Raw genomic sequence first — 23,069 nt, 5'->3', positions numbered from 1 at the left:
ATGGTTCACCTTTTGAGGTAAAGAGCCAAGTTCCACCTCATTTTCATGCTAAAGCCACTCCCCAAAGTGAACACAGGGTGTATGTTTACATATATGTTTACTTACTGTGCACGCACTCGGCTCCCCTCGTGCATAGGTCCAAATTCTCCCCCAAACCTACTGAATATGTAAGACTCTATCATGTGATCCAGGACCCTTGAGGTGTAAAACCCAACCTCCGGGTTCCCTTTTTGAAGAGTCAGCGCGTCGGCTTCTTGCACGAGACTGTTCCTTCCCGCTTTGCAAACTGACATCGCGGGTAAAAATAGCCATCCTTGCTACCCTTTAGCTATCCTGGTGGTCTTCCGATGACACCTCTAAACTTGGCTTACTTTGCTCTTGTAAAAGATCAGAATGTGCTCCCCCCCCCAAAAAAAAATATGCCAGTTGGCATAAGGGTTATTTTGAGCTGGCAACACTTGAGAGACAGCAAATGCAAAAACAAAAGCAAACACTCTCCACTGTCCCGTTTGCATAAAAGCGGGCTTGGAATTTTAATGATGGAGACATAATTTAATTACGTCTCCATTCAAGAGACAGGCCCCCAAAGGAATCTACATAACAAGCCTCATTCTGTCCTTGTATTTCCTTGGTTTCTCTCATCTTCTTATCTTCCCAAAGTTTGCAGCTCCTCGAAACTTGGAGGCCTCTTTTTCCTTTGTCTGGTCACTTCCTTACAAATTTATGGCACTTGGCTAGTTTGCTGTATAAGTCCCCAAGGTCTAACCACCTCTCTGAGCTACTCACCAAGTCTCACTTGGTGTGGATGGGCACTGTGTGTCTTAATAAACTCTGTTTGTTATCCACTTGTGCATCTGCCTTCTGTCAGTTTAATTTCCAGGACCGTAGCTGAAGAACCTTGGAGGAGAGAGGGAAAAGTGGTGATTTGGTTTTTTTTCCTTTGGTTGTTTTGTTTTGTTTTGTTTTTCCTCCTTCCTCATACTGTGTTGTCACCATCTTGAAATTCTTAAGCATTTTCAAACAGGGGGCTGAGCACTTCCCTTCTGCACTTGGCCTTGCAAACTGTCTTTCTGGCCCTAACCACAAAAGGCAGATGCCAAGAACCAACCTCGTTGAAGTCATTATGACTCAGAATGAAGGCAACCGTGAGTTTGTGCAAAGGCCTGCTCTCGCATGCGTGTGCATTCTCACAGCTATATTTTTGGCACACATACCTTCAGCGGGGAGGTCAGTGTGGCTCTCAGGGTGAACGTTAGACATTCCAGATCACTGAAAAAGAGTTCGGCTTTCAGAAGGAGCAAGAATTTCTCTACCGTTTCAAGAAACGGTAAAAGCTGGAGACGTGGGTGGATATTTGGCATTTTCCTAGTGGGAGTCTCGCTTGCATGTCGTCTGAATGCAATGGAAAACCAAGTAGGGCATACTTGGAGAGGCAGGATTCTTTTAAATCAGAAGCCACATTTTCCATTGTGCAGCGACCTACCGGTCACCCCACAGTCTGACGATGGAAAATGCCCGTCGCTCAATTTCCATCACCGAGAAGTTGCCAGGCAACTAACTCCCACCCCATAACTATCCCCCTCCCCAAAGGTACCCAGGTAACCCACACCTGGTAGACCGTGCTTCCTACCATCATGCCCTTCCTGAATCTCCCACTGTTTTTCGGAATAGCCATAAGGAAACCTGCTCTAGCCAGGGGTGGGGCTTCTGAAGCCATGTGTAGACCTGAGAAACTGAAAATCATGTAACTCTAACCCTAAGAGTCTACATTTACCACCTGTGAGTCTATCCTGAATCCCAACAGCACGCAAAGTCCAACTGTCCTTCCAGGTAAGCTCCTAAAGACATCATTTCCTTAGACGGATGAATCCGAGATCTGAGGTTTGGGAGCTGAGGTTTGACAGCAGCTGACTATGCTGGGATTATTTGCTATTGGCTTATCTCAGCTGTAATTCTCATGGCTCTTCCCATCCCGGGGAACAGGGTCTTGGCACAGAAGAAATTGTAGATCTCCTCTCCACCTTTGGAACAGTGCCTGAGTGATTCCAGGTGCCCAGCTCACGTTCACCATACGAGGGGTGAAGAAGTGACAGCATAGATCACCTATACTCAGTGTAATTAAAATATTATTGCTTAGAAAAATCCAGATGATATGTTATGCATTTTCATTGTGCGCACTCTCTCTCTCTCTCTCCCCACCCCCCTGTCTCTTTCTCTCTAAATTTTGATTTCTGTGTATTCCTATCAGAAACTTTAGGTAATGCATATTATCCCACCAGAGCGTTTATGGGTTTGAGAGGAGCACTATGCAAAGTACAGACCACCTCAGCAGCATACATGCATCGGGTAGGGGTGAATGTCTTGATGCAGCCAGTCATGATAGATTGAAAAGGGTCTCTTTCCTTTCCTTGCAAACGTATTTTCCAAGAGTGGAGTTTGAACTTGTGCTATCCACCTAAAAATGAAATAAATATGTGCGTTTTAAAAAATTGCATCATATTAGAGAGTTTTGAGTCAGCCATGCGCTTGGCTGGATTAGCGTGCCCCCTAGCGGTTAAATCCATCCGACGTTTAAGAACACGCACTGCTCTGTATATCTGGCCTCTGTTCTAGGGTATTGGAAATGGAAGAAAGGAGAGAAATTATGTGTGTGTGTGTGTATGCTTTTTTTTTAAAAGTAACTATGCATCATTTGTATCTCCATTTTGGGGCAATGGTTAACTAAGTATCCAGTTTGGAGTGTTTAGAGGAATGGCAGGCGTTTGTGTCATTTTGACATACGACAAACTTTCGACTTTAATTTTTAAGGGATTTTCCCAGTAGCCACCCGAAAAGCAAACATTTAGCAAGTGCTACTTAGGGGGCCGGTGCTAAATCTCTTTATGGTTATTGTTGCCATTAATCTTCGCAAAAGTCCAGGGTATAAGTGCCGTTCTTACTCATTTGCACTTTACAAATGGAACAAGTGGAGTATAGACAGGTGGAGGAATTTTCCCAGAGATATTTAGCTAGCAAGAAAAATAATAATCCACTTTGAACCCAGTGCGTCAAACCCTAGACACGGCTCTCTCCACCCATCTGAACACCATTCTGTGGGAAAGAACCTCTTCCCCTGGCTGTGGAAGGCTTGATTTTTATCCACCACTTTCTATTCAGCACGTAAGAAAGCCCCTGGATTTGGGGTCAAAAACCTGGAATCTAGACCTGCTCCCTGTAGGATCTAGTTTATTTCCTTCATCCACTAAAATAAGAGGATTTGATTGAGATGGTCCCAGAAGATCTTTCTCAGGCTAAAATTCTAAGATCGTGTTCTATGGCGCCCTAAATTCAAAATGACCCCCTTCATAAGCTTTATGTTAAAATAAGGATGTTTTTGAAACCTTGGCACAAGCAGGGGCAGAGAAATTGCTCAGGCTTTGTAAGGAATCCTTGTTCAGACTAATCAGGTCTAATATAGTTGCCTGCGATCACTTAGGATTGAAAAACATCCTTGGCCGGGCGCGGTGGCTCACGCCTTTAATCCCAGCACTCTGGGAGGCAAAGGCGGGAGGGCCATTCGAGGTCAGGAGTTTGAAACCAGCCTGAGCAAGAGCATGACCCCGTCTCTACCAAAAAATAGAAACAAATTAATTGGCCAACTAAAAATATATAGAAAAAATTAGCCGGGCATGGTGGCGCATGCCTGTAGTCCCAGCTACTCGGGAGGCTGAGGCAGGAGGATTGCTTGAGCCCAGGAGTGTGAGGTTGCTGTGAGCTAGGCTGATGCCACGGCATTCTAGCCCAGGTGACAGAGTGAGACTCTGTCTCAAAAAAAAATAAATCCTTGTTCAATAGCTAATATTAAGACCATCATTTGCATTTGACTTTACACTTCCATATGATTGCTTCATCAAGACAATGAGAGAAAACAGGTGCATTAAAAATCACACAAGTCCACACAGTAATGTTACCTGTGGGGTCACACCTTTGAGAGGCACCGTGGGGTTAGATTGGCGTGGAGATTTGAGGTTGGCATGGTTTGGGGTCCACTCCCAGTTCAGTAGCTTACAAGCTGTTTTCTCCTGAGCAAATTATTAATACAAAGTGTTCCCAAATCCCAGATACTTTTTTTTGTTATATAGGGGTATCGTGAGTTAAATTATGACTCCCTCAAAAAAAAAGAGAGAGACATATTAAAGTCCTAAACCCTGGCACCTGTGAATGGGGCTTGATTTGGAAATAGGGTCTTTGCACATGGAAATCAAGAGAAGATGAGGTAGTAGGAAATCAGGGTGGGCTCGAAATCCTACAGGACGGGTGCTTTGAAATTTCCCCTTGGGACTGCTTTTGCTCAATGCCATAGATTTTAATAGCTTGCGTCCCTTTGTCATCCGGTTCGAGGAATCTTCTGATTTCCATCTTAATTTCCTTGTCAATCCAACAATCATTATGTGTGGCAGGTTGTTTCATTTCCATGACGTTGTGTAGAATTGAGTATTTTCTCTTGGGCTTGATTTCGAGTTTTACTCCACTGTGGTCTGAGAAGGTGTGTGGTATGATTTCTTTTTTTTTAAATTTGTTGATTTATTTTTATTTATTTATTTAATTCTTTTTGGTTATGGGAGCTAATCAAATGTTTTTAATTTATTGAGCCAGTTTTTGTGGCCTAAAATACAATCAGTCCTGGAGAATGTTCCATGGGCTGATGAGAAGAATGGAAATTCAGTAGTTTTTGGGTAGGATGTTCTATAAATGTCTGTCAGTCCCATTTGCTGTAAAGTCCCATTTAAGCCCAGCATTGATTTATTTTCTGCTTGGAGGACCTGTCCGGTCCCGTCGGCGGAGTGTCCAAGTCTTCAGAAATTATAATGTCGCTGTTTATTTCTCTGCTTGGATCTGGCAGGGTTTGTTTTGTGCATCTTGGAGCTCCTGTGTCAGGTGCATAAATATTTAGGATTATCATATCCTCTTGTTAAATTGCTCCCTTCACCATTGTACAATGGCCATCTTTGTCTTGCTTTACTATTGTTGGTGTAAAGTCAATTTTATCTGATAGGACAGTGGCTGCACCTGCTTGCATTTGGATTCAGTGCTCAGCATAGAGTTCATCGTTAAGTGCAGTCACGTTGTTGTGCAACCATCCTTCTCCGGAACTCTTTTTTTTTAATTTTTTTCATTTTGTTTTTATTTTATTTTATTTCAGCATATTTTGGGGGTACAAGTGTTAAGGTTACGTACATTGCCCTTGCCCCCACTCCCCCTCCAGTCAGAGCTTCAAGTGTGTCCATCTCCCAAACATTGCACATCTCACTCACCATGTCTGTATACACCCATCCCCTCCTCCCCCTCCCACCTGCCCGACACCTGATAAATGTTACTCCTATGTGTCCACTTAGGTGTTGACCCGTTAATACCAATTTGCTGGTGAGTCCATGTGGTGCTTGTTTTTCCATTCTTGTGACGCTTCCCTTAGGAGAATGGGCTCCAGCTCCATCCAGGATAACACAAGAGGTGCTAGATCACCGTTGTTTCTTAGAGCTGAATAGTGCTCCATGGTGTACATAGACCACATTTTATTAATCCACTCACGTATTGATGGGCACCTGGGTTGTTTCCACGCTCTTGCAATTGTCAATTGTGCTGCTATAAACATTCGAGTGCAGGTGTCTTTTTTGTAGAGTGTCATTTGATCTTTCGGGTAGATGCCCAGTACTGGCCAGAACTCTTTTTACCTTGCAAAATGGAAACTCCAACACCATACAACACTAACTCCTCATCATCCTCTCCTCCGGCCCCTGGCAACCAGCATTCTACTTTCTGTCTCTGAGAGCTTGACTACTTACAACACCTCATGTTGTCTTGTTCTGTATGCATTTTTGCGCATCTCAATTTTCCTGTCTTTTATCATATTTTCCATTCCCTTTAAATACATACACTCCACTTCTTCTAGCCTTATAATTTCATATGCATTTTTAACAAATGCTAAGATGATTGCACATCTCGTATCTCTCTCTGCACAGTACAAAGACCCTATAAGAGTTTAATTTCTGTATTCTTCCTCCTGACTTAAGTGTTACTATTTCTTAGCATATTAGTTTAACTTCTCCCAAATTAGGTGTTTTTCTTTAAAAAAAAAAAAAAAAGACAGCTTCCTAAAGTCAATGTTTGTTTGCATTTATCCCTAATTTAACAATTCCTTTGTTCACCGTTTCATCTGAGACTTCATCTTCCCTTCCGGAATCATTTCTCTTCTCTTCTCAGAAATGTCTTCGGTTAATAGTTATTCTAATAACTCATGGTTGTAAAGTCTCAATATTATTTTTCTGTGCTTTTATATATCCCACCATCATTATTGAATAACGTGGTCATGTGTCTCTGGTTTCCAGTTTGAAGAGCTGATTCTATCGTCTTGTGGCTTCCACTGAGGCTGTTAGCAGGTGTTTGCTTTTAATTTAATAATTATTAATATGCAGGCAACCTAACCTTTCCCTCTGGCCGATCTGCATATCTTGTCTCTGTCTTTGGTAGTCTTCAGTTATGGATTTATTTTTGTTCATCCTGCCCAGAACAGTTTTCTATGTGCACCTGCAATTAAATAATTGCCTTAGCCATTTTTCTTTATTTTTCTCTGAATACGGACTCTTCCTCATTCTTCCTATCCTATCCTTATGGAACCATAATTAACTGTGATTGATAACGCTCACCATGACGACGGTATTGATAATAATAATAATATTTATTAAACGCTCATTCTGCACAAGGCAATGTCACGTGAGCCATTGCATATAATTCTCACAGCCACTCCAGGAAGTGGACACTAGTTTTCCCCATTTTATACATGAAGAAACAAAATTACAGAAATGTCTCCCCAATCACATGGCATGAAGCAAAGCCCAGAGCTGTAGCCAGGTATTTTGTCTCTGAAAAAAAAAAAAAAAAAAAACGATGAATTTTGGACAGAAAGAGGAAAAAAAAAAACAGGGAAAATGTAGGTGTCAAACAGACTGTGGCATAACCTCACGTTTAATGTATAGCATCTGCTTCATGCTGAAATGAAATTATTACCAAGATGTCTTACAAAAATAGCCTGTCCACAGCTAGGATCTGCCAGCTGGTGTTTCCAACTTAACCACAGGATGACATTGGACCCTGCTACATCTACGAATCATCTTCTAAGATCCAAAGATCCACAACGCTCTGTTATCATCATCTCTGTCTCTCTCTCTCTGTCGTTTTTCCTTAAACAATGACACAATCATATATATTGTTTTAAGAAAAAAATATTATACGACCAAGTTTTGTATATTTGCATACAAGACAGAAGGTCCGGAAATTCCTCTGGTTAATCGTTATTCCGCCCATGCGTGGCGGCCGACCTTCCCCACTGCTTTCAGACTCTTGCTTCCCCAACATTGTTAACTAACTCAGGTTCGGGACTCTGGTATTCTCTCGGCTGTTGGAAGAGAGAAGAAGAAAGGAGGGTTTTGCTGTCTGAAGAGGGAAGAAGAAAGGAGGGTTTTGCTGTCTGAAGAGGGAAGAAGAAAGGAGGGTTTTGCTGTCGTACGGACCTGTTTTCGTTTCCCCCACGCCCTGTGAAGGAAGAATTGATGTCTGAGAACATAACGACAGTTGAAAACATCATTATTATTATTTTTTTTTTATCCCAAACGCAATGAACGAGTCCGGCGGGCTTTGGCCCTGCCGCCGTGGTAACAGTGAGTTCGCGCTGCGTAACGAGTGGCCCCGCTGGCTCAGAGAGCCTTGGGCAGGATGTCGTGCTCCTTGTCACAGCCACAGAGGGGGAAGGTCCCACAGCAGGGCTGCAGCCACGGCTTCCAGACCGTGCTGAACACGGAGAACTGCTGGGGCACGGGCGTGAGCGTGCTGCGGTGATCCTGGATGGCCGCCTCCACCCTCTTGATCACGGGATCGAATAGGGCCTCGTTGTCGGGGTTCAGGGGCCAGGCTTCGGCGGGGTCCCTGGAGATGTCGAAGAGGAGAGGAGGGTCGTGGTAGGTGACATCCCCGGAACATGGGCACACCCCACTCCCGTGGCAGGCGCCGCTCCCCTCCGGGTAGAATCTGGGAGTCACGTAATGAACCTTCCACACGGTGGCACCTGCAAAACAGAGCTCTGTGGTGACACCACCGTTGTGGTGGTCTTAGGGCTTTCTCCGACAAAGGAAAACAAGAAGTTCTCCAGTGGTTTTCCTAGCAATCAACAATATTCTTCTGCACATAACTGCATGGCCACGGCAGCGTCTCCCTCGACTGTCAGAAAAATGCACAATTTTTACCGTGAACTTGAAGGATTTTTTTTTTTTTAAAAAAAAGTTGTGTCATGAGAACATTTGGAAATGATAGTGGCCACCCAAGTGGAGATTGGGTGATTCTATCTTGACCTGATGCGTGAGGCATGGGCAAAGTGGGTGATTATCCAAGGTTGAATGTCACTTCCAGACCTGAATTTGGCAAAGTTCATTGGGCAAGATTAATCATTCTGTATTTTTCCCTTCCTCCCGTCCTCTTTCTCTTTGTTTTCTCTTTCTTTCTGCCTTCTTCCATTCACTCTTACTCCTTCCTTCCTTCCTTCCTTCCTTCCTTCCTTCCTTCCTTCCTTCCTTCCTTTCCTTTCCTTTCCTTTCCTTTCCTTTCTTTTCCTTTCCTTTCCCTTTCTTTCCTTCCCTTCCCTTCCCTTTTCCTTCCCTTTTCTTTCTTTCTTGCTTGCTTGCTTTCTTCCTTCCTTCCTTCCTTCCTTCCTTCCTTCCTTCCTTCTTTCTTTCCTCTTTCCCACATGCCCCCAAGCTTGTGGACACACATGCATCAATCATGTTTTTAAAATTTTTTATATCTAAGAAAACAATTGATAGGAAAAAATGATCATTTAAAACAGCAATATATATATATATATATATATATATACATTCTATAATATATATATAGAAATAGACCTAGAAATAAACATTCTAAAGAGAAATTTGGGTATGTGCATCAAAAATGAAATTGTGAGTACTCTTGCAATCCAATAATTCCATTTCTGGGAACTTGTCGTAAGAATACATTTAGATAAGGACTTAAAGATGTGTACACAAGAATGTTTATACAGTGTTATTTATAATACAAAAAGTTATCTACTGATATAATCCATGTCAATGAGGAATGCAGTTTTTTAAAACAGGTTACAGAGTATTAAAAAGTTATCAGTGTGCAAGGAAGTAATGCCTACAGACCTACACATGGAACAAAACCTGGGAAGAAATACACCCCATCACTTTATTGGCAGTTATTTCAAAAGGTAGATTAACCAGCAACCTTTATTCTGCTTTTTCTTGTTTTTTATTTCCCCAGCTGGGTTTGGAAAGGAATTTTCTTTTATTTCCAAAAGGAAGCCAGCAAATAAAAAATATCCTTGTGCTGAACAAAAGAGAAAAAAAAAAAACCTGCTGTATCTTATGATGTTTTGGCATCTTGAAGAACCTTACTGCCTTTGAGATAAACCAAATTTCCAGGGCTAGCTAATTCCTAAAGATAATTACCAACCTACTCTGCATTGTGCCTGTCGTGTGCAATCCAACCACCTCCTTTATCTAACTCATACACATCAAGACAATATTTCCTCCGCACTAAATCAAGCCGGGGGCAAGGTACCAGACAGCTGCCATGTTTCCCTGAAAATAAGACAGGGCCTTATATTTATTTTTCCTCAAGAAGACACCCCACGGCTTATTTTCAGGGGATTTTTTTTTTTAAGTACGGTACAACCATCTACATTGATTCAAATAGAGTGAAGTCGTCTTCTTCTGGAACATCATCCTCACTCTCCAAACCCTGAATCCCATCCTGAATTTCTTGCGACTCAGTTTCTTTTAGAACCATCGGCCCTGATCTCTCATGTGGACCACTAGAGCTCTCACGGGGCGGATGAGAAGGGCTGCTCGTCTTCTTTCCAGCTCTGCGATGACACACATGGGTTGTGCAGACGCGCTGTGCAGCCACGCCCGTCACTAGGGCTGATTTTCATAGCCACGCCCATCGCTAGGGCTGATTTTCATGGCCATGCCCATCACTAGGGCTTATTTTCATAGCCACGCCCAGCGCTAGGGCTTATTTTCATAGCCACGCCCATCACCAGGGCTGATTTTCATAGCCACGCCCATCACCAGGGCTGATTTTCATAGCCACGCCCATCACTAGGGCTGATTTTCATAGCCACGCCCATCACCAGGGCTGATTTTCATAGCCACGCCCAGCACTAGGGCTGATTTTCATAGCCACGCCCAGCACTAGGGCTGATTTTCATAGCCACGCCCACCACCAGGGCTTATTTTCATAGCCACGCCCAGCACCAGGGCTGATTTTCATAGCCATGCCCATCACCAGGGCTGATTTTCATAGCCACGCCCATCACCAGGGCTGATTTTCATAGCCACGCCCCTCACTAGGGCTGATTTTCATAGCCACGCCCATCACCAGGGCTGATTTTCATAGCCACGCCCCTCACTAGGGCTGATTTTCATAGCCACGCCCATCACTAGGGCTGATTTTCGGGGTGGGGCTTCTATTGCGCACATGCTTAGACATCCTGCTAGGGCTTATTTCATGGGTAGGTCTTATTTTCAGGGAAACACGGTAGGAGCAGTCGTTACAACCCAACACTTGTAATTATCCAAACCAGCCCCTCCTTAGCTGGCCACTCTCACCTGCCTTGTTTTTCTCTTGCAAACCCCAATAAACGCTGTCTGCAGCCCGGGCTCTCTGCTTCCTGATCAAAACCTGGAGCTTCCGCCTGCAGCCCTGCCTGGCAAGGACACGGCCTCTTGTCTTTGGAAATCTAAGTCATAAAAAATATTTCTGTGACATAGCCCTTGTCTGGGTCAACACTCAGTTACCTCTGTAAATGAAAATCTCTCGTGGGTACAGACCATGCACACGCCTCTCTCTAAAATGCTACTGCACATGCTAGCTGCTTAGGCAGCATTCCTAGGGGGAATAAAACTGTCCTAGCCAGGTGGCATCTGCACATGCTATTTCTTCCCGAGAAACAGGAGGCCTGGGCCGCGCCCTTGTGAGTTTGCAAGTGTCCACGGTGTCCATACTCACAGTCCTTCTGGTGCCACCGGACCGTGTGCAGGTGGGCCCCACAGTAGTGGAAGAGGAACTCGTGGTCTGAGTGGGACACCCTCCCTTCCAGCAGGGGCATGAGGTTCCGGCCGTCAATCACCCTTGGGACAGAAAGGGACATGCAGAAAAAGCAGTCAGCTATGCACATTTTTTTTTTTCTGAGACAGAGTCTCACTCTGTTTCCCGGGCTAGAGTGCCGTGGCGTCAGCCTAGCTCATAGCAACCTCAAACTCTTGGCCTCAAGAGATCCTCCTGCCTCAGCCTCCCGAGCAGCTGGGACTACAGGCATGCACCACCATGCCCGGTTAATTTTTTATATTTTTAGTTTCCTGGCTAATTTCTTTCTATTTTTCAGTAGAGGTGGGGGTCTTGCTCTTGCTTAGGCTGGTCTCGAACTCCTGACCTCAAGCGATCTTCCCATCTTGGCCTCCCACAGTGCTGGGATTACAGGTGTCAGCCACCCACACCTGGCCATCTGTCACATGTTTTATGACAAAATAAAGAGGAAGGAAAGGAAGAGGAGAAAGAACAAATTTCTTGAAATTTACGACATGTTTTTCACTTTTTTTATGACAAAAAAAGAAAGAGATTGAAAACCAATTCATTTTCTGAGGTCATGGGAGAAGGGACCGGCTGGAAATACTATTCTCATACCTTAAAGGCAGTTTGAATTCATGTCGTGCATCGTGCATTGAAAAGATTGAGCTCCTCGTGATCTTTTCCTTTTTTGGGGGGGATTTAAATTTTGCAGTTTATTTTTTTATATTTCAGAATATTACGGGGGTGCAGATATTTAGGTTACATATATTGCCTTTGCCCCACCCGAATCAGAGCTTCTAGCATGTCCATCTGCCAGACAGTGCGCACCACACCCATTAGGTGTGAATATTCCCATCCCCTCCTCCCCTCCCACCTGCCTGACACCTGATGAATGTTACTACCATATGTGCACATTAGCGTTGATCAGTTAATACCCATTTGATGGGGAGTCCACAGTCTTTTGATTTAAATAAAACTTCACAGGGGTGAATAGATACCACCCCCCAACACGCACACGCACACACACACACACACACACAGAGGATTAAACCCATAAAGCATGCAGTGAATTTGCTCCCTTCAAAGCTCACAGAGAAAGTGCAAAGGACAAATGATAGCTTCATTCGTCACACACACCCTTACACCCACGTGTTTTTATTCGGTAATTCATTTAGCGCATATTTGCTGGATGGTCTAGAAGCTGTGAGAAACAAAACGGGGCGAGGTCCCGCCCATAGGAAAAAAGTGAAATCCTTGCATGCATAACAGTAACACAAGGGGGAATGTTCAGACATATTCTATGAAGGAAAGAAACAAAATATCCCACTTTGCACCAAGGGAACAAAGACATCCGGCCGTCCGGCTGAAATATCGGCGAGCCATCTAGCACAGGTATCTAGCATATCCACAGACAGCCAAACATCTCTCCCGAGCTTAGGCACAAGCGCCGTCTCCGTACCTGTCCTGGGGCAGAATCCCTCCCGCGAGATAGGACAGTGTCGGGTAGATGTCCATGAGGCTGGTGGGCTCGTCCACCACCAGCCCGGGCTCCAGCACCGTCGGCCACCGGAATATTCCAGGCACACGGATGCCTCCGTCCCACCCGCCCATCCCTCTGCCGCCTAAAAGCAAAGATGACAAACACAGGTGAGTTAAACCTTCCCCGCTGCATCGGAGACTCAGTCCAGATGCAAGTTTCCCGTGAGCTGGCGGCAGACCCCCCCAGGGTGCCACAAGTTCACAGACAGATAGATACAAAGTAGCCACGAGGCATCATTGCTGACTTCCACAAGTTAATACACTGTTGCAAACCCTTAAGTGGGTGAGCGACACATTCAGTAATAATAAATAAAAATAAGTGCTGCGGTAAGATACTGTGTATATTATGTGACAGTGAATGCCACAGACCTTCCATGCTTTGGGGAAAGGATGTTTGGGAAGTGGGAAAGTCTTCAGCTCTTATCGGAATTAGACAGGACTTGAAAGCACAGAAAAGGCTTGTTTGAGATCCAAAGACAGACTTTCGGAAATGTCTTTAGTGTGACAACCATCCAGGAAAAATTATCTTGCGGGCAGCCTGAAAACAGTTTCCCACGCAAAACAGTTGTTTCTGTGAGCGAAGGGAGGTTAGTTTGGTTTCGGTGTTTACATCGTCTATGGTAATAAGTTCTGGTTTGAGCTTTCTTTAAAGAAATCAATTGCTTTCCACGCAGGTTTTATCCTGGTTACAGTGGCTTCCTGTAGAGAGGCAGTCAGAAGAGAGTGTGAACAGGGAAATTGTCTACAGGCAAAAAAAAAAAAAAAAAAGCGCTGACCATCACGTCTTAGACAAAGGTCCTCGTCCGTGTGTCTGAGCACAAATGCGCCCGAGTGACCGTTCCAATCCTGAGGTTGAAGCATCTGTTGCAGGATAAAAACGTTGCCCTGTGCCAAATGACACAGTCAAGATCACACAGACTCTTTAAGGAAAAAAACATGAGCCTCTCTAGGGCGGAAAAATTTCTTCCTCTCTTTCTAAAAAATGATGCAAAACTATCTGTGTAAACATTCCCTGGCCTAAGCAGTGTTCAAAGCCGACCCAGGTCCTCAGCCCTGTTCGTTATTGCAATGAAAACTTGAAAAATTCCCTGAACCAAATTCATGTTGTTGTTTCTAAGTTTGACAAGCGACAAACAATCATAAAGCTACCCGGACATTTTCTGCAGCTTACTTAAGAACCTATGTCTCTGTGAGGCATGATGACAACAGAATCAGTTGTTCATCCGGGACGTTTAATACATTTGTCTGTGCAATGTATCCGTTGTCTCTGTGAAGCTGAGAACTTTTCCTGAAAGGTGACAGACACCTGCTCACGACAATTTTGCCAATCCTTTTGCAAGGATATGGGCAGGTTTTAGGATGTGGGCCTCACACAGACACAAGCCCATACGAGCAATTATCATCGTGATTATAATACGATGTCATATTCACATCTTTTATGGTCATCACAACTGTGATAACCACGTCTCATTAGATGGCATAAATACAGTGAATCAACTCTAACCTCTACTTTTTCTATGAGCCTTAACACGGATTCCGTGTTTGCTAATTAACAAAGTCACGTCTATGGCATGTTGTCATGACAAGACAGAGATGAATCCATCTTCTATCAATTCAGAATGTATAATCCAATGTATATAATGCTATATATATGCTTACTATATATAATCCAGTGTATATAATGCTATATATATGCTTACTATATATAATCCAGTGTATATAATGCTATATATATGCTTACTATATATAATCCAGTGTATATAATGCTATATATATATATATGTCACTATATATAATCTTATATATACTTTACATATTGGATTTTATATTGTAACAATATAGAGTGAATATGTAGGAATTTATATATCGTATTATCTATCATGAATACAAGAAATGTATATACATACTGAATGTATATAATATATAAACACACTATATTTTTAATAAAATATAAGAAGCCCAAACATTCTGGTTTCGATAGCAATGAAAACTTTGATACCCTTTTGGGTTTTCATTTTATTTCTTTGGCTTGGAAATGAGGGAGTAGGACAGGAATAGCAAATACCAAATGCTTGTTTAAAATATTGCTTTTGTTGGCACCAATTTGCCAAAAAGTCGGTTAAATAACCCAGCAAGAAGAGCCTCATAGGGAGTCGGATGAAAGGGCTGACCACAAGGAGGTGGGCACCTCAGTCTAAGCGACTTTACGCTTTTCCTGGTCAGGGTGACACTCTTTGAGACACAGCGATAATGTGGTTGATTTTATTAAACTAAGAACCTGCATCTAAGCATTCCAGTGAGCATCATTTTAGAGGAACAGTTCTCATCTGGAAGTGACCTGGGCCTCCCAGGGGACTTGGGGCAATGTCTAGAGACACCACTGGTTGTCACGGCTGTGGGCAGGTACGACCATCATCTGGGGGTTCGAGCTGTTCAACACCCCCAGTGCACGGGACACGCCACCACAAAGAGTCCCCCAAACTCCAATGTCAAATGCACTGAGGCTGAAAAACTCTCTGCAAATGATCACTGAGACCCCTATATATATTTCCTCTCACGAGGTTGCCATTGCTTCCAACATTTTTATTCGAAGCTCTCGGAAATTGCCCCAAAATGCACAGCCTTTTTTTTCCCCCCCACCTAGTCCGTGAAGAGCTAACATAAAAACAACTCACGAAAAAATATGCAAATAGCATGGCCAGTGGATTCAGGTAAACGCAAAGCTAACAGAGGAGCCTGCTGGTTTTACAGCGAGAGGCATCAGTTGTCTGAGAGGAATCACCTTTGTAGACGCCGTTCCAGCCGCCCAGCCGCGCAGCTCCGTCCCGGGGCTCCAGGCGGGCGCCGTTGTCCGAGGTGAAGTACACCAGCGTGCGGTTGGCCAGGAGCTCTTGGTCCAGAGCCTGTAGAATTTTACCTGCCACGGTCAGAAACAGGAAGCCTTTACCTCGTGCACGTACCTGTTACCATTATGCACTTGTCACACGTAACAGTGTTCTATGGCATTGTATAATTGGCAACGGTTGCATGACACTGTAACACGTACTAGTCTCTAGAGGTGCTGCGTGCGCTTATTATAGGGTGTGTAAATCTATGCCATGTATCTCTTATAAATATATGCTCGTGCATAATGCTAGGAACACATAATTTATTGTTAGACATCGAATATATTATAATAAATTATAAACAGGACATGAAATATATTATAGTATGTATCATACATACTATTTATTATAATGATACGTAATTTCATAACATTAGAAATACTATACTGTTATATAATATTCTATAATAGTTGTTAATATGCAATACCATTGTGTAAAAGTTGTTATGATTATATGACATATAAATAATATTTTACTTTATAGAACTTAATATATCAATATATTATGTAAAATACATGTTTATGATATAAAACATAAGAAAATATAATATTAATAATGAAATAAAACTTGAGAATATTACATACATATCTACTATATACTAAATACATTTTATTATAAACATAATAGTTATATAAATATAAATATAAAATATATGTACCATTAACTTTATTTTATACCATTTTATAATATTATAAGTGTTATATAATATCACATTCATTGTATAATCATATTAATGTGATTACTTAAATAATATTATAATGTAAATATTAATTATATTGATTAATTTTATATCATAATTAGTATATGATAATATACTATGATAGTATATAAAGATGATATATATGATAGTATATAAAGTATTGGTTTATGATATAAGTTTATCATACATTATGTACACCATTTTCATTGTACATAATAAATAAGAAAGTATATTCTATTATATGCATTATGTGATAACATGTAATATCGTTTCCCACAACAATTCAAATAGGTAGCGTGAATTAGGTCCAGCAGTTAAACTATGAGCCCTAATAAAAGAGAAATGGTTTGATCCATCACATCTCCAGAGATGTGCAAGCCAAGCCAAACACTTCTCCAGGGGGGAGCACCTCTTCCCATGAAGAGTCTGCAGTGCTCTGTTGCCGTCTGAAGTCCATACCTAAATTGCAGGTGGTTCTTGCTGTTTGGACTGTGGTTTCGGATCTGGTGATAACTAACATTTTGCTAGAGTCAGCAAACACTTTTTTTTAATGAGTTGCTAGTCCCTGAAGCTGACAGTTAAAACAAAACAAAACAAAACAACAACAACAAAAAAAAAACCAAGTAGAAAGCTGGTCTAGTGCAACTTCAAACATTATCAATTTAATTTCTGATTTCTCCTGGGCATTTGCCAATTGACTGCGGTTGCAGCTTGGAGCATCAGAGAAAATGTATCTAGCCGCACAGAAAACTCTCCCTTTTTTGTAAGCGCATTAACCAAATTTCTGTCTAACTATTGCTTCAAAGTGATTTGTTTTGGAAGCAGCACTGACCATTTTTTTTTTAGCAATGTTGCTGCTTTAGAAATTAAGAATTTTATTTTAGCCCAGGGTTTGCAGGAGATGAGATTACGCAGGCTTTCTGGTAAGAAGATAATTGTATGTAAACTATCAGTTCATGTTAGATCTCGCTATAGGATTATGTGTAAAAGTGATTTCTAATGCATGTCATGTAAATAAAATAGCTGCAAACTTTTTCTCTGTTTGGAAATATATATATATATATATATATATATATATATATATATATATATCATCGTATATGAATTGTATAAAATGCATACATGCGTGTGCATGTGTAAATGCTAATGGCAATGGGTCGGTCATAGGACCTCTTACCAGAGATACCTAGAAAAGAGTCAATAATGAAAAGTGATTAAAAGTATTTTTTAATATGCACAAGTTTCTTTAAATAGAATGTTTAAAATGTTACTGAATTCTTAAGAATTCAGTAAGCTCATTCTGCAGGTCATATCAAGTAGAGTACTGTTATGGCTTATTTTTGAGTAAAGTTGATAACTTAGTAAACCCTTGAGTTTTATAATCATATTGTTAAATAAGAAGCGATAGACACGAAAATGCCTCTCTGACTTTGGATATATCTCTAGTTTTGATAAAACATTTACAAGGCATGAGTGAGAAAATTCAAGAATATTCGAGAGATGGCTACGCAAAAAAAAAAAAAAAAAAAAAAAATAGCTACTCTTACATTTCCCCTGTGTAAAAACAATGTTAGCCATTTTCTAAATGCAATTAGTAGCTTTTGTAACACATCTTATGTATTTACATACATTATAGAATAAACATAATTATTTGTTAGTGACACACATTAAATACAGACTTTAGTAGAAATCCTCTTTGCAGAAAACTCTCCTTATGACTGAAAGTGTAAGTACACGAAAGCAATTTCAAAAGAGATGGGGAAAATACCACAACCATATAAGTACATAAAAGCAACAATGTTGTAGCTGTTTTGTACTGTAACAGGTTGCAATGTTTGCATTTACCTACCAGCGAATGAAACTGTATGTAAATATGCACACACATACCACAGTAGAGATTAAGTTAAGGAATAGAGAATTACCTTTAGTTCAAGGAGCCGAAAAAGGGTTTTGACCAGGGATTAGTTCCCTTTAATTAAGCCCTAGAATTGTCTCGAACAGTACATTCCTTTTTCCCACCTATTCCTGCCTAAATGCCTTTCTGACAACACTTACTTTCCTCGCACTCTGGCTTCTCTTTAGAATTAAGTGTAGACTGTGAGTGTTAAAATAGTATCTAGAATTTTAGATACACGTAGTAGAAGTATAAAAGAGAAATTTACCCAAGGGCAAAATTTCGCGTCTGCTTGTCCTATGAGATGCCACTAGCTCGCCAGTGATGTTTAAAGTCATATCCTACCACTCATCTAGACTGTGGTTTTGCAGTGCCAAAAAAATATATATGTACAATAAAACTTGTTTTAACGCACCTTAAATGCACTTAAATGAACACGGCTCTATTTCTTTCAAAGGCACTTAACATATATGGATAGGAGCAGCAAAGAACTGGGTTATGATTATTTTAGATGCCTCTGCATAGCACAGTTTTCAGAAGCCTCCACTTGCAAGAGGAAAAAAAAAATACACGTATCCTGTTTCAAAAGTAAAACACCCTTGTTGAGATGAAGGAATACTCTGTCACGCGCATAGTGAGAGAAAAATGCAATTGCAGCAGCACAGTTATTTATTTTTCTGGTATGTATGCAATACCCCTCCTTCCTCCCCCTCCCTCCTGCCAGCTGCCCACTTTCGATTTATTGCTTAGTGTTACTTTTCTACATTGACCACGATGACTTTGAGATAAATGGCTTTGGCTGAGACGAATCCCCACCCCCAATTTCTAAGCGTTCCCTGCGGAAACTAACTAACACGAATAACGCATTTCGTTTTATATCCATCGAAATAACTAGCAACGTCGACATCCCGCACGGTACTTTATCTTGCCGGCGGGGTTTTCCGGGAAAGTGGCTGTCTTTACGTTAAAGACGGGAAAACCCAAGCTGTTATCTTGGGGGATGTATTTAACTGATCTTGCTGGACAACGAAAGCCCGGATTTTAATAAGATTCGCTGAAACAAATGCTTGTCGGGTGTATGCCACGTGCATTTTTTGAGGCAACTGACACAGTTTGTTTTTTTTCTCCTCTAGCTCCTGCCTTGTGCATATGCAAAGCGATGTCACCGAGTACTCACCCACCATCCAATCCATCTCTTCCACGTTGTCCCCGTACAGCCCGTATTTACTGTGCCCAACGAACTTCTCTTTGGTGACGAGTGGGGTGTGGACGTGCAGGAAGGAGAAAAAGAGGAGAAAAGGCTCCCGCTTATACCTAAAGGGGCAGAAAGTCAGCGGAATGACCTCTGTCGATAAGGGACATCTCTCCCATTTGCACGTGACCCTGCCCTGGCTGAGAGACCCCGTGACAGTTGGTGAAACTCTTCTGTGAGCTCCAGAACAAAACACCGCCCCTGGCAGTCGGGGCCCCAGCAGCAGGACTGACGCTGAAAGGACGGGAGGAGAAACAAAGACTTGCAGAACATCGGGCTCCCTACGGAATACTCGGTGCCGCTCGTTTTGCATGCTCTTGCATCCAGCTTAGCATCTGAGATAAAGTGGCGGGCGAATGAATACAGCTTTTCGTCTCTGTTGAATGGGCACAGCTGCTGTTTCAAAAAGCGATACGAGTAGATCTACCATTTTGATCCAGCAATCCCACGACTGGGCATCTATCCCAAGAGATCAAAAGTCACTTTATGAAAAAGGCACCTGCACTCGGATGTTTACGGCTGCACAATTCACAACTGCAAAGCTGTGGAAACAACCCAGGTGCCCATCAGTTCATGAGTGGATTAATACAATGTGGTCTGTGTACACCATGGAGTTCTACTCAGCTTTAAGAAACAACGGTGATCGAGCACCTCTTGTATATTCCTGGATAGAGCTGGAACCCATCCTACTAAGTGAAGTATCCCAAGAATGGAAAAACCAGCACCACATGGACTCACCAGCAAATTGGTATTAACGGATCAACACCTAAGTGGACATATAGGAGTAACATTTATCGGGTGTCGGGAGGGTGAGAGGGGGGAGGAGGGGATGGGTGTATACAACCACGAGTACGCTGTACAACGTTTGGGGGATGGACATGCTTGAAGCTCTTACTCAAGGGGTTAGGGGGGCATGGGCAATATAAGTAACCTTAACACTTGTACCCCCATAATACACTAAAATAAAAAATAAATATTTATATATATGTATGTAATATTCTGAAATTATAAAACAAATAAAATATGTGTATGGGTGTGTATGCATGTGTGTATATATATATATATATAGAGAGAGAGAGACAGATAGATACATAGATGCATAGATAGATACATAGATAAATATTCTTTTTATCTATTGTCCGAGAGTGTGTCTTCAAGTACAGGTTTGGAGGAATCATGTCCTAAGGACAGACCCAGATAGACTGCAGTACGGATTAAATGCACCGTAATCTCCACTTTCCTCTGTGTTCCTCAAGGACACCAGCTCCAATATTTAACCGAATACGTGATCACAAAATATGCTTTTCAGAATCTCTTACATCTAAGAGTGTCCATAGGAATAGCTACCAGCCAAGGGAGAGTGGCAACACTTAAGTAAAAATAATAATAATAATAATAATAATAATAACATGCCCTTTGTACAAAGAGTTCTTCATCATTGCCTCCTCCTCCTCCTTCATGCTTTCTGGAACACAAGTGTGATAGCTGGAGCCTTGGCATCCACCTTGGGCCATGAGACTGTTCATGCAGGATGGTACAGAGTAGGCTAGAAGGAGCTGAGGTGTTCATAACCTCATGATATCTAGCCTGCCCACCCCAAGAGAGAAAGGAACCGCCCTCATTCACATCTTGCTTTTGTGTCCTACACTTTAACATCACATATAACTATTCCAAACCTAGCCATTCACGCCCTGCTACACCCAGCATTAAAATAGGGGGAAGGGCTGGGCGAGGTGGCTCACTCCTGTAATCCTAGCACTCTGGGAGGCCAAGGCAGGAGGATCGCTTGAGGTCAGGAGTTCGAGATCGGCCTGAGCAAGAGCGAGACCCCATCTTTACTAAAAATAGAAAAAATTAGCCGGGCGTGGTGGCGCACACCTGTAGTCCCAGCTACTCGGGAGGCTGAGGCAGGAGGATCGCTTGAGCCCAGGAGTTTGAGGTTGCTGTGAGCTAGGCTGATGCCACCGTACTGTAGCCCAGGTGACAGAGTGAGACTCTGTCTCAAAAAATAAATAAAAGAGGGGGAGGGAAGGTAGTGTTCTCTCAAAGACTGCACAAGAAACTTGAGCCGGCAGGGAAATATCAGGTAATACAGCTGTACCACGGTTCTGCCTGACGTGTTGGAGGAAATAATGAATGTGGCAGGCACAGAGGTATATAGGCAAATGACATCCCACCACCTACTCATTCTACCCGTGGAGTTACAATATATCATCTTCTATCCACTTCCCTGCAACCCCGCTAAGGGAGAAGAGAAACCACGTCAGTGAGAACCTGCCCTGACAACTTTAATGAGCCTCTAACTTGTCACCCCGAAGTAAGCTGGTATGACATTCATGCCTCACTTGTACCGAACACAGACAACCTAAAACTCGGAATCCATAAACCAAGAGTCACTTTCCAAGACTCCATGAGCAGAGAAGCCTCCCTCCGGCTGCATCTGAATGGAAACCCGCAGCAAAGATTCAATCCATGTAGACATCAATACCAATCCACACTGGAGCAACACGCATATAGTAATTCCAGGTTTTTTGTTTTTTTTTTTTTTTAAAAGGGGTAAGTGAAAACAATATGTTTCCTTGCCTTTTCAAGCATTGAAAACAGGCAGGAAATGTTACTACTCTGTTCTATCTAAGGACAGGTTCAAGTATACCATACGTTTCTTAAGGGCCCATATTATTTAACTTATTTTTTATTTTTTGAGACAAGAGTCTCACTCTGTTGCATGGGCTAGAGTGCCCTGGTGTCAGCCTAGCTCACAGCAACCTCCAACTCCTGGGCTCAAACGATCCTCCTGCCTCAGCCTCCCGATTAGCTGGGACTACAGGCATGAGCCACCATGCCTGACTAATATATATATATAATATTATATATATTATATGTTATATTATATATTTATTATATATAATATATATGTTAATATATGTATATATATTATATACATATATATATTAGTCATCCAGCTAATTTCTTTCTATTTTTTTAGTAGAGACGGGGTCTCATTCTTGCTCTGGCCGATCTCGAACTCCTGACCTCAAGCGATCCTCCCGCCTCGGCCTCCCAGAGTGCTAGGATGACAGGTGTGAGCCACCGCGCCCGGCCTGGGCCCATATTATTATGTCAAGATGTAACCGCCTGCTATGAAATCAGAATAAAACTCTTGTGCAGGAGATCGGGCAAGAAGTGAGGAGATACCTGTCGATGAACGTGAGGGCTTCCTTCAGCATGAGGGAGGCCACCCTGTCCTCCTTCATGGGCTGCTGGATAACGTCGTGGTTTCTCATGAGGATGCAATTCCAACGCCGGATGAACCCGTAACTCGAGTACCAGGACAGGAAAAACAGCAGGGCGAGGAGAGCCAAGATGATGATGACCGTCCAGGGGACCGAGAACCAGCGGGCGAATTTGGGGACAAGGAGCAGCAGAGGGACCGAGGCAATGGCTGCCGTGGAGATCCACAGTTTGATCCGGACCCAGCGGTGCAGTTCCGGCCTCTTGGACGCCTGGCAGTCGCTCAGCAGCCCAAGAGGCATCCCGTAGAAGTAGTCGAACCCATGGTTGAGCGGGTGGTAGCAGTGATCACCCCGGGAGGCACAACTCAGTCCCAGGTGCCACTTTCCTGCAAGCAACATAAAATTGTACCATTGCAACACTCTTCCC

The 23,069-nt window shown here is 42.6% G+C and overlaps 1 protein-coding gene across 1 annotated transcript in view; it reads right to left on the bottom strand.

Annotated features, from left to right (window-relative positions):
• Positions 1-7,730: 7,730 nt before the first annotated feature.
• The window catches only part of ARSH (arylsulfatase family member H), a 45,492-nt gene continuing 30,153 nt past the window's right edge, over positions 7,731-23,069 (bottom strand). The window contains exons 6-11 of the mRNA XM_075999160.1: positions 22,605-23,028; positions 19,335-19,471; positions 15,461-15,595; positions 12,599-12,761; positions 11,080-11,201; positions 7,731-8,098 (exon numbers count right to left, since the gene is read on the bottom strand). Of these exons, the coding sequence (XP_075855275.1) occupies positions 7,731-8,098; positions 11,080-11,201; positions 12,599-12,761; positions 15,461-15,595; positions 19,335-19,471; positions 22,605-23,028 (1,349 nt within the window). The remainder of the gene's footprint in view (positions 8,099-11,079; positions 11,202-12,598; positions 12,762-15,460; positions 15,596-19,334; positions 19,472-22,604; positions 23,029-23,069) is intronic.

This window comes from Microcebus murinus, chromosome X (assembly GCF_040939455.1).
Source record: "Microcebus murinus isolate Inina chromosome X, M.murinus_Inina_mat1.0, whole genome shotgun sequence".
NCBI lineage: Eukaryota > Metazoa > Chordata > Mammalia > Primates > Cheirogaleidae > Microcebus > Microcebus murinus.
Note: the sequence above shows the minus strand (reverse complement) of the source record. Positions and strands in the feature narration are given on the sequence as shown.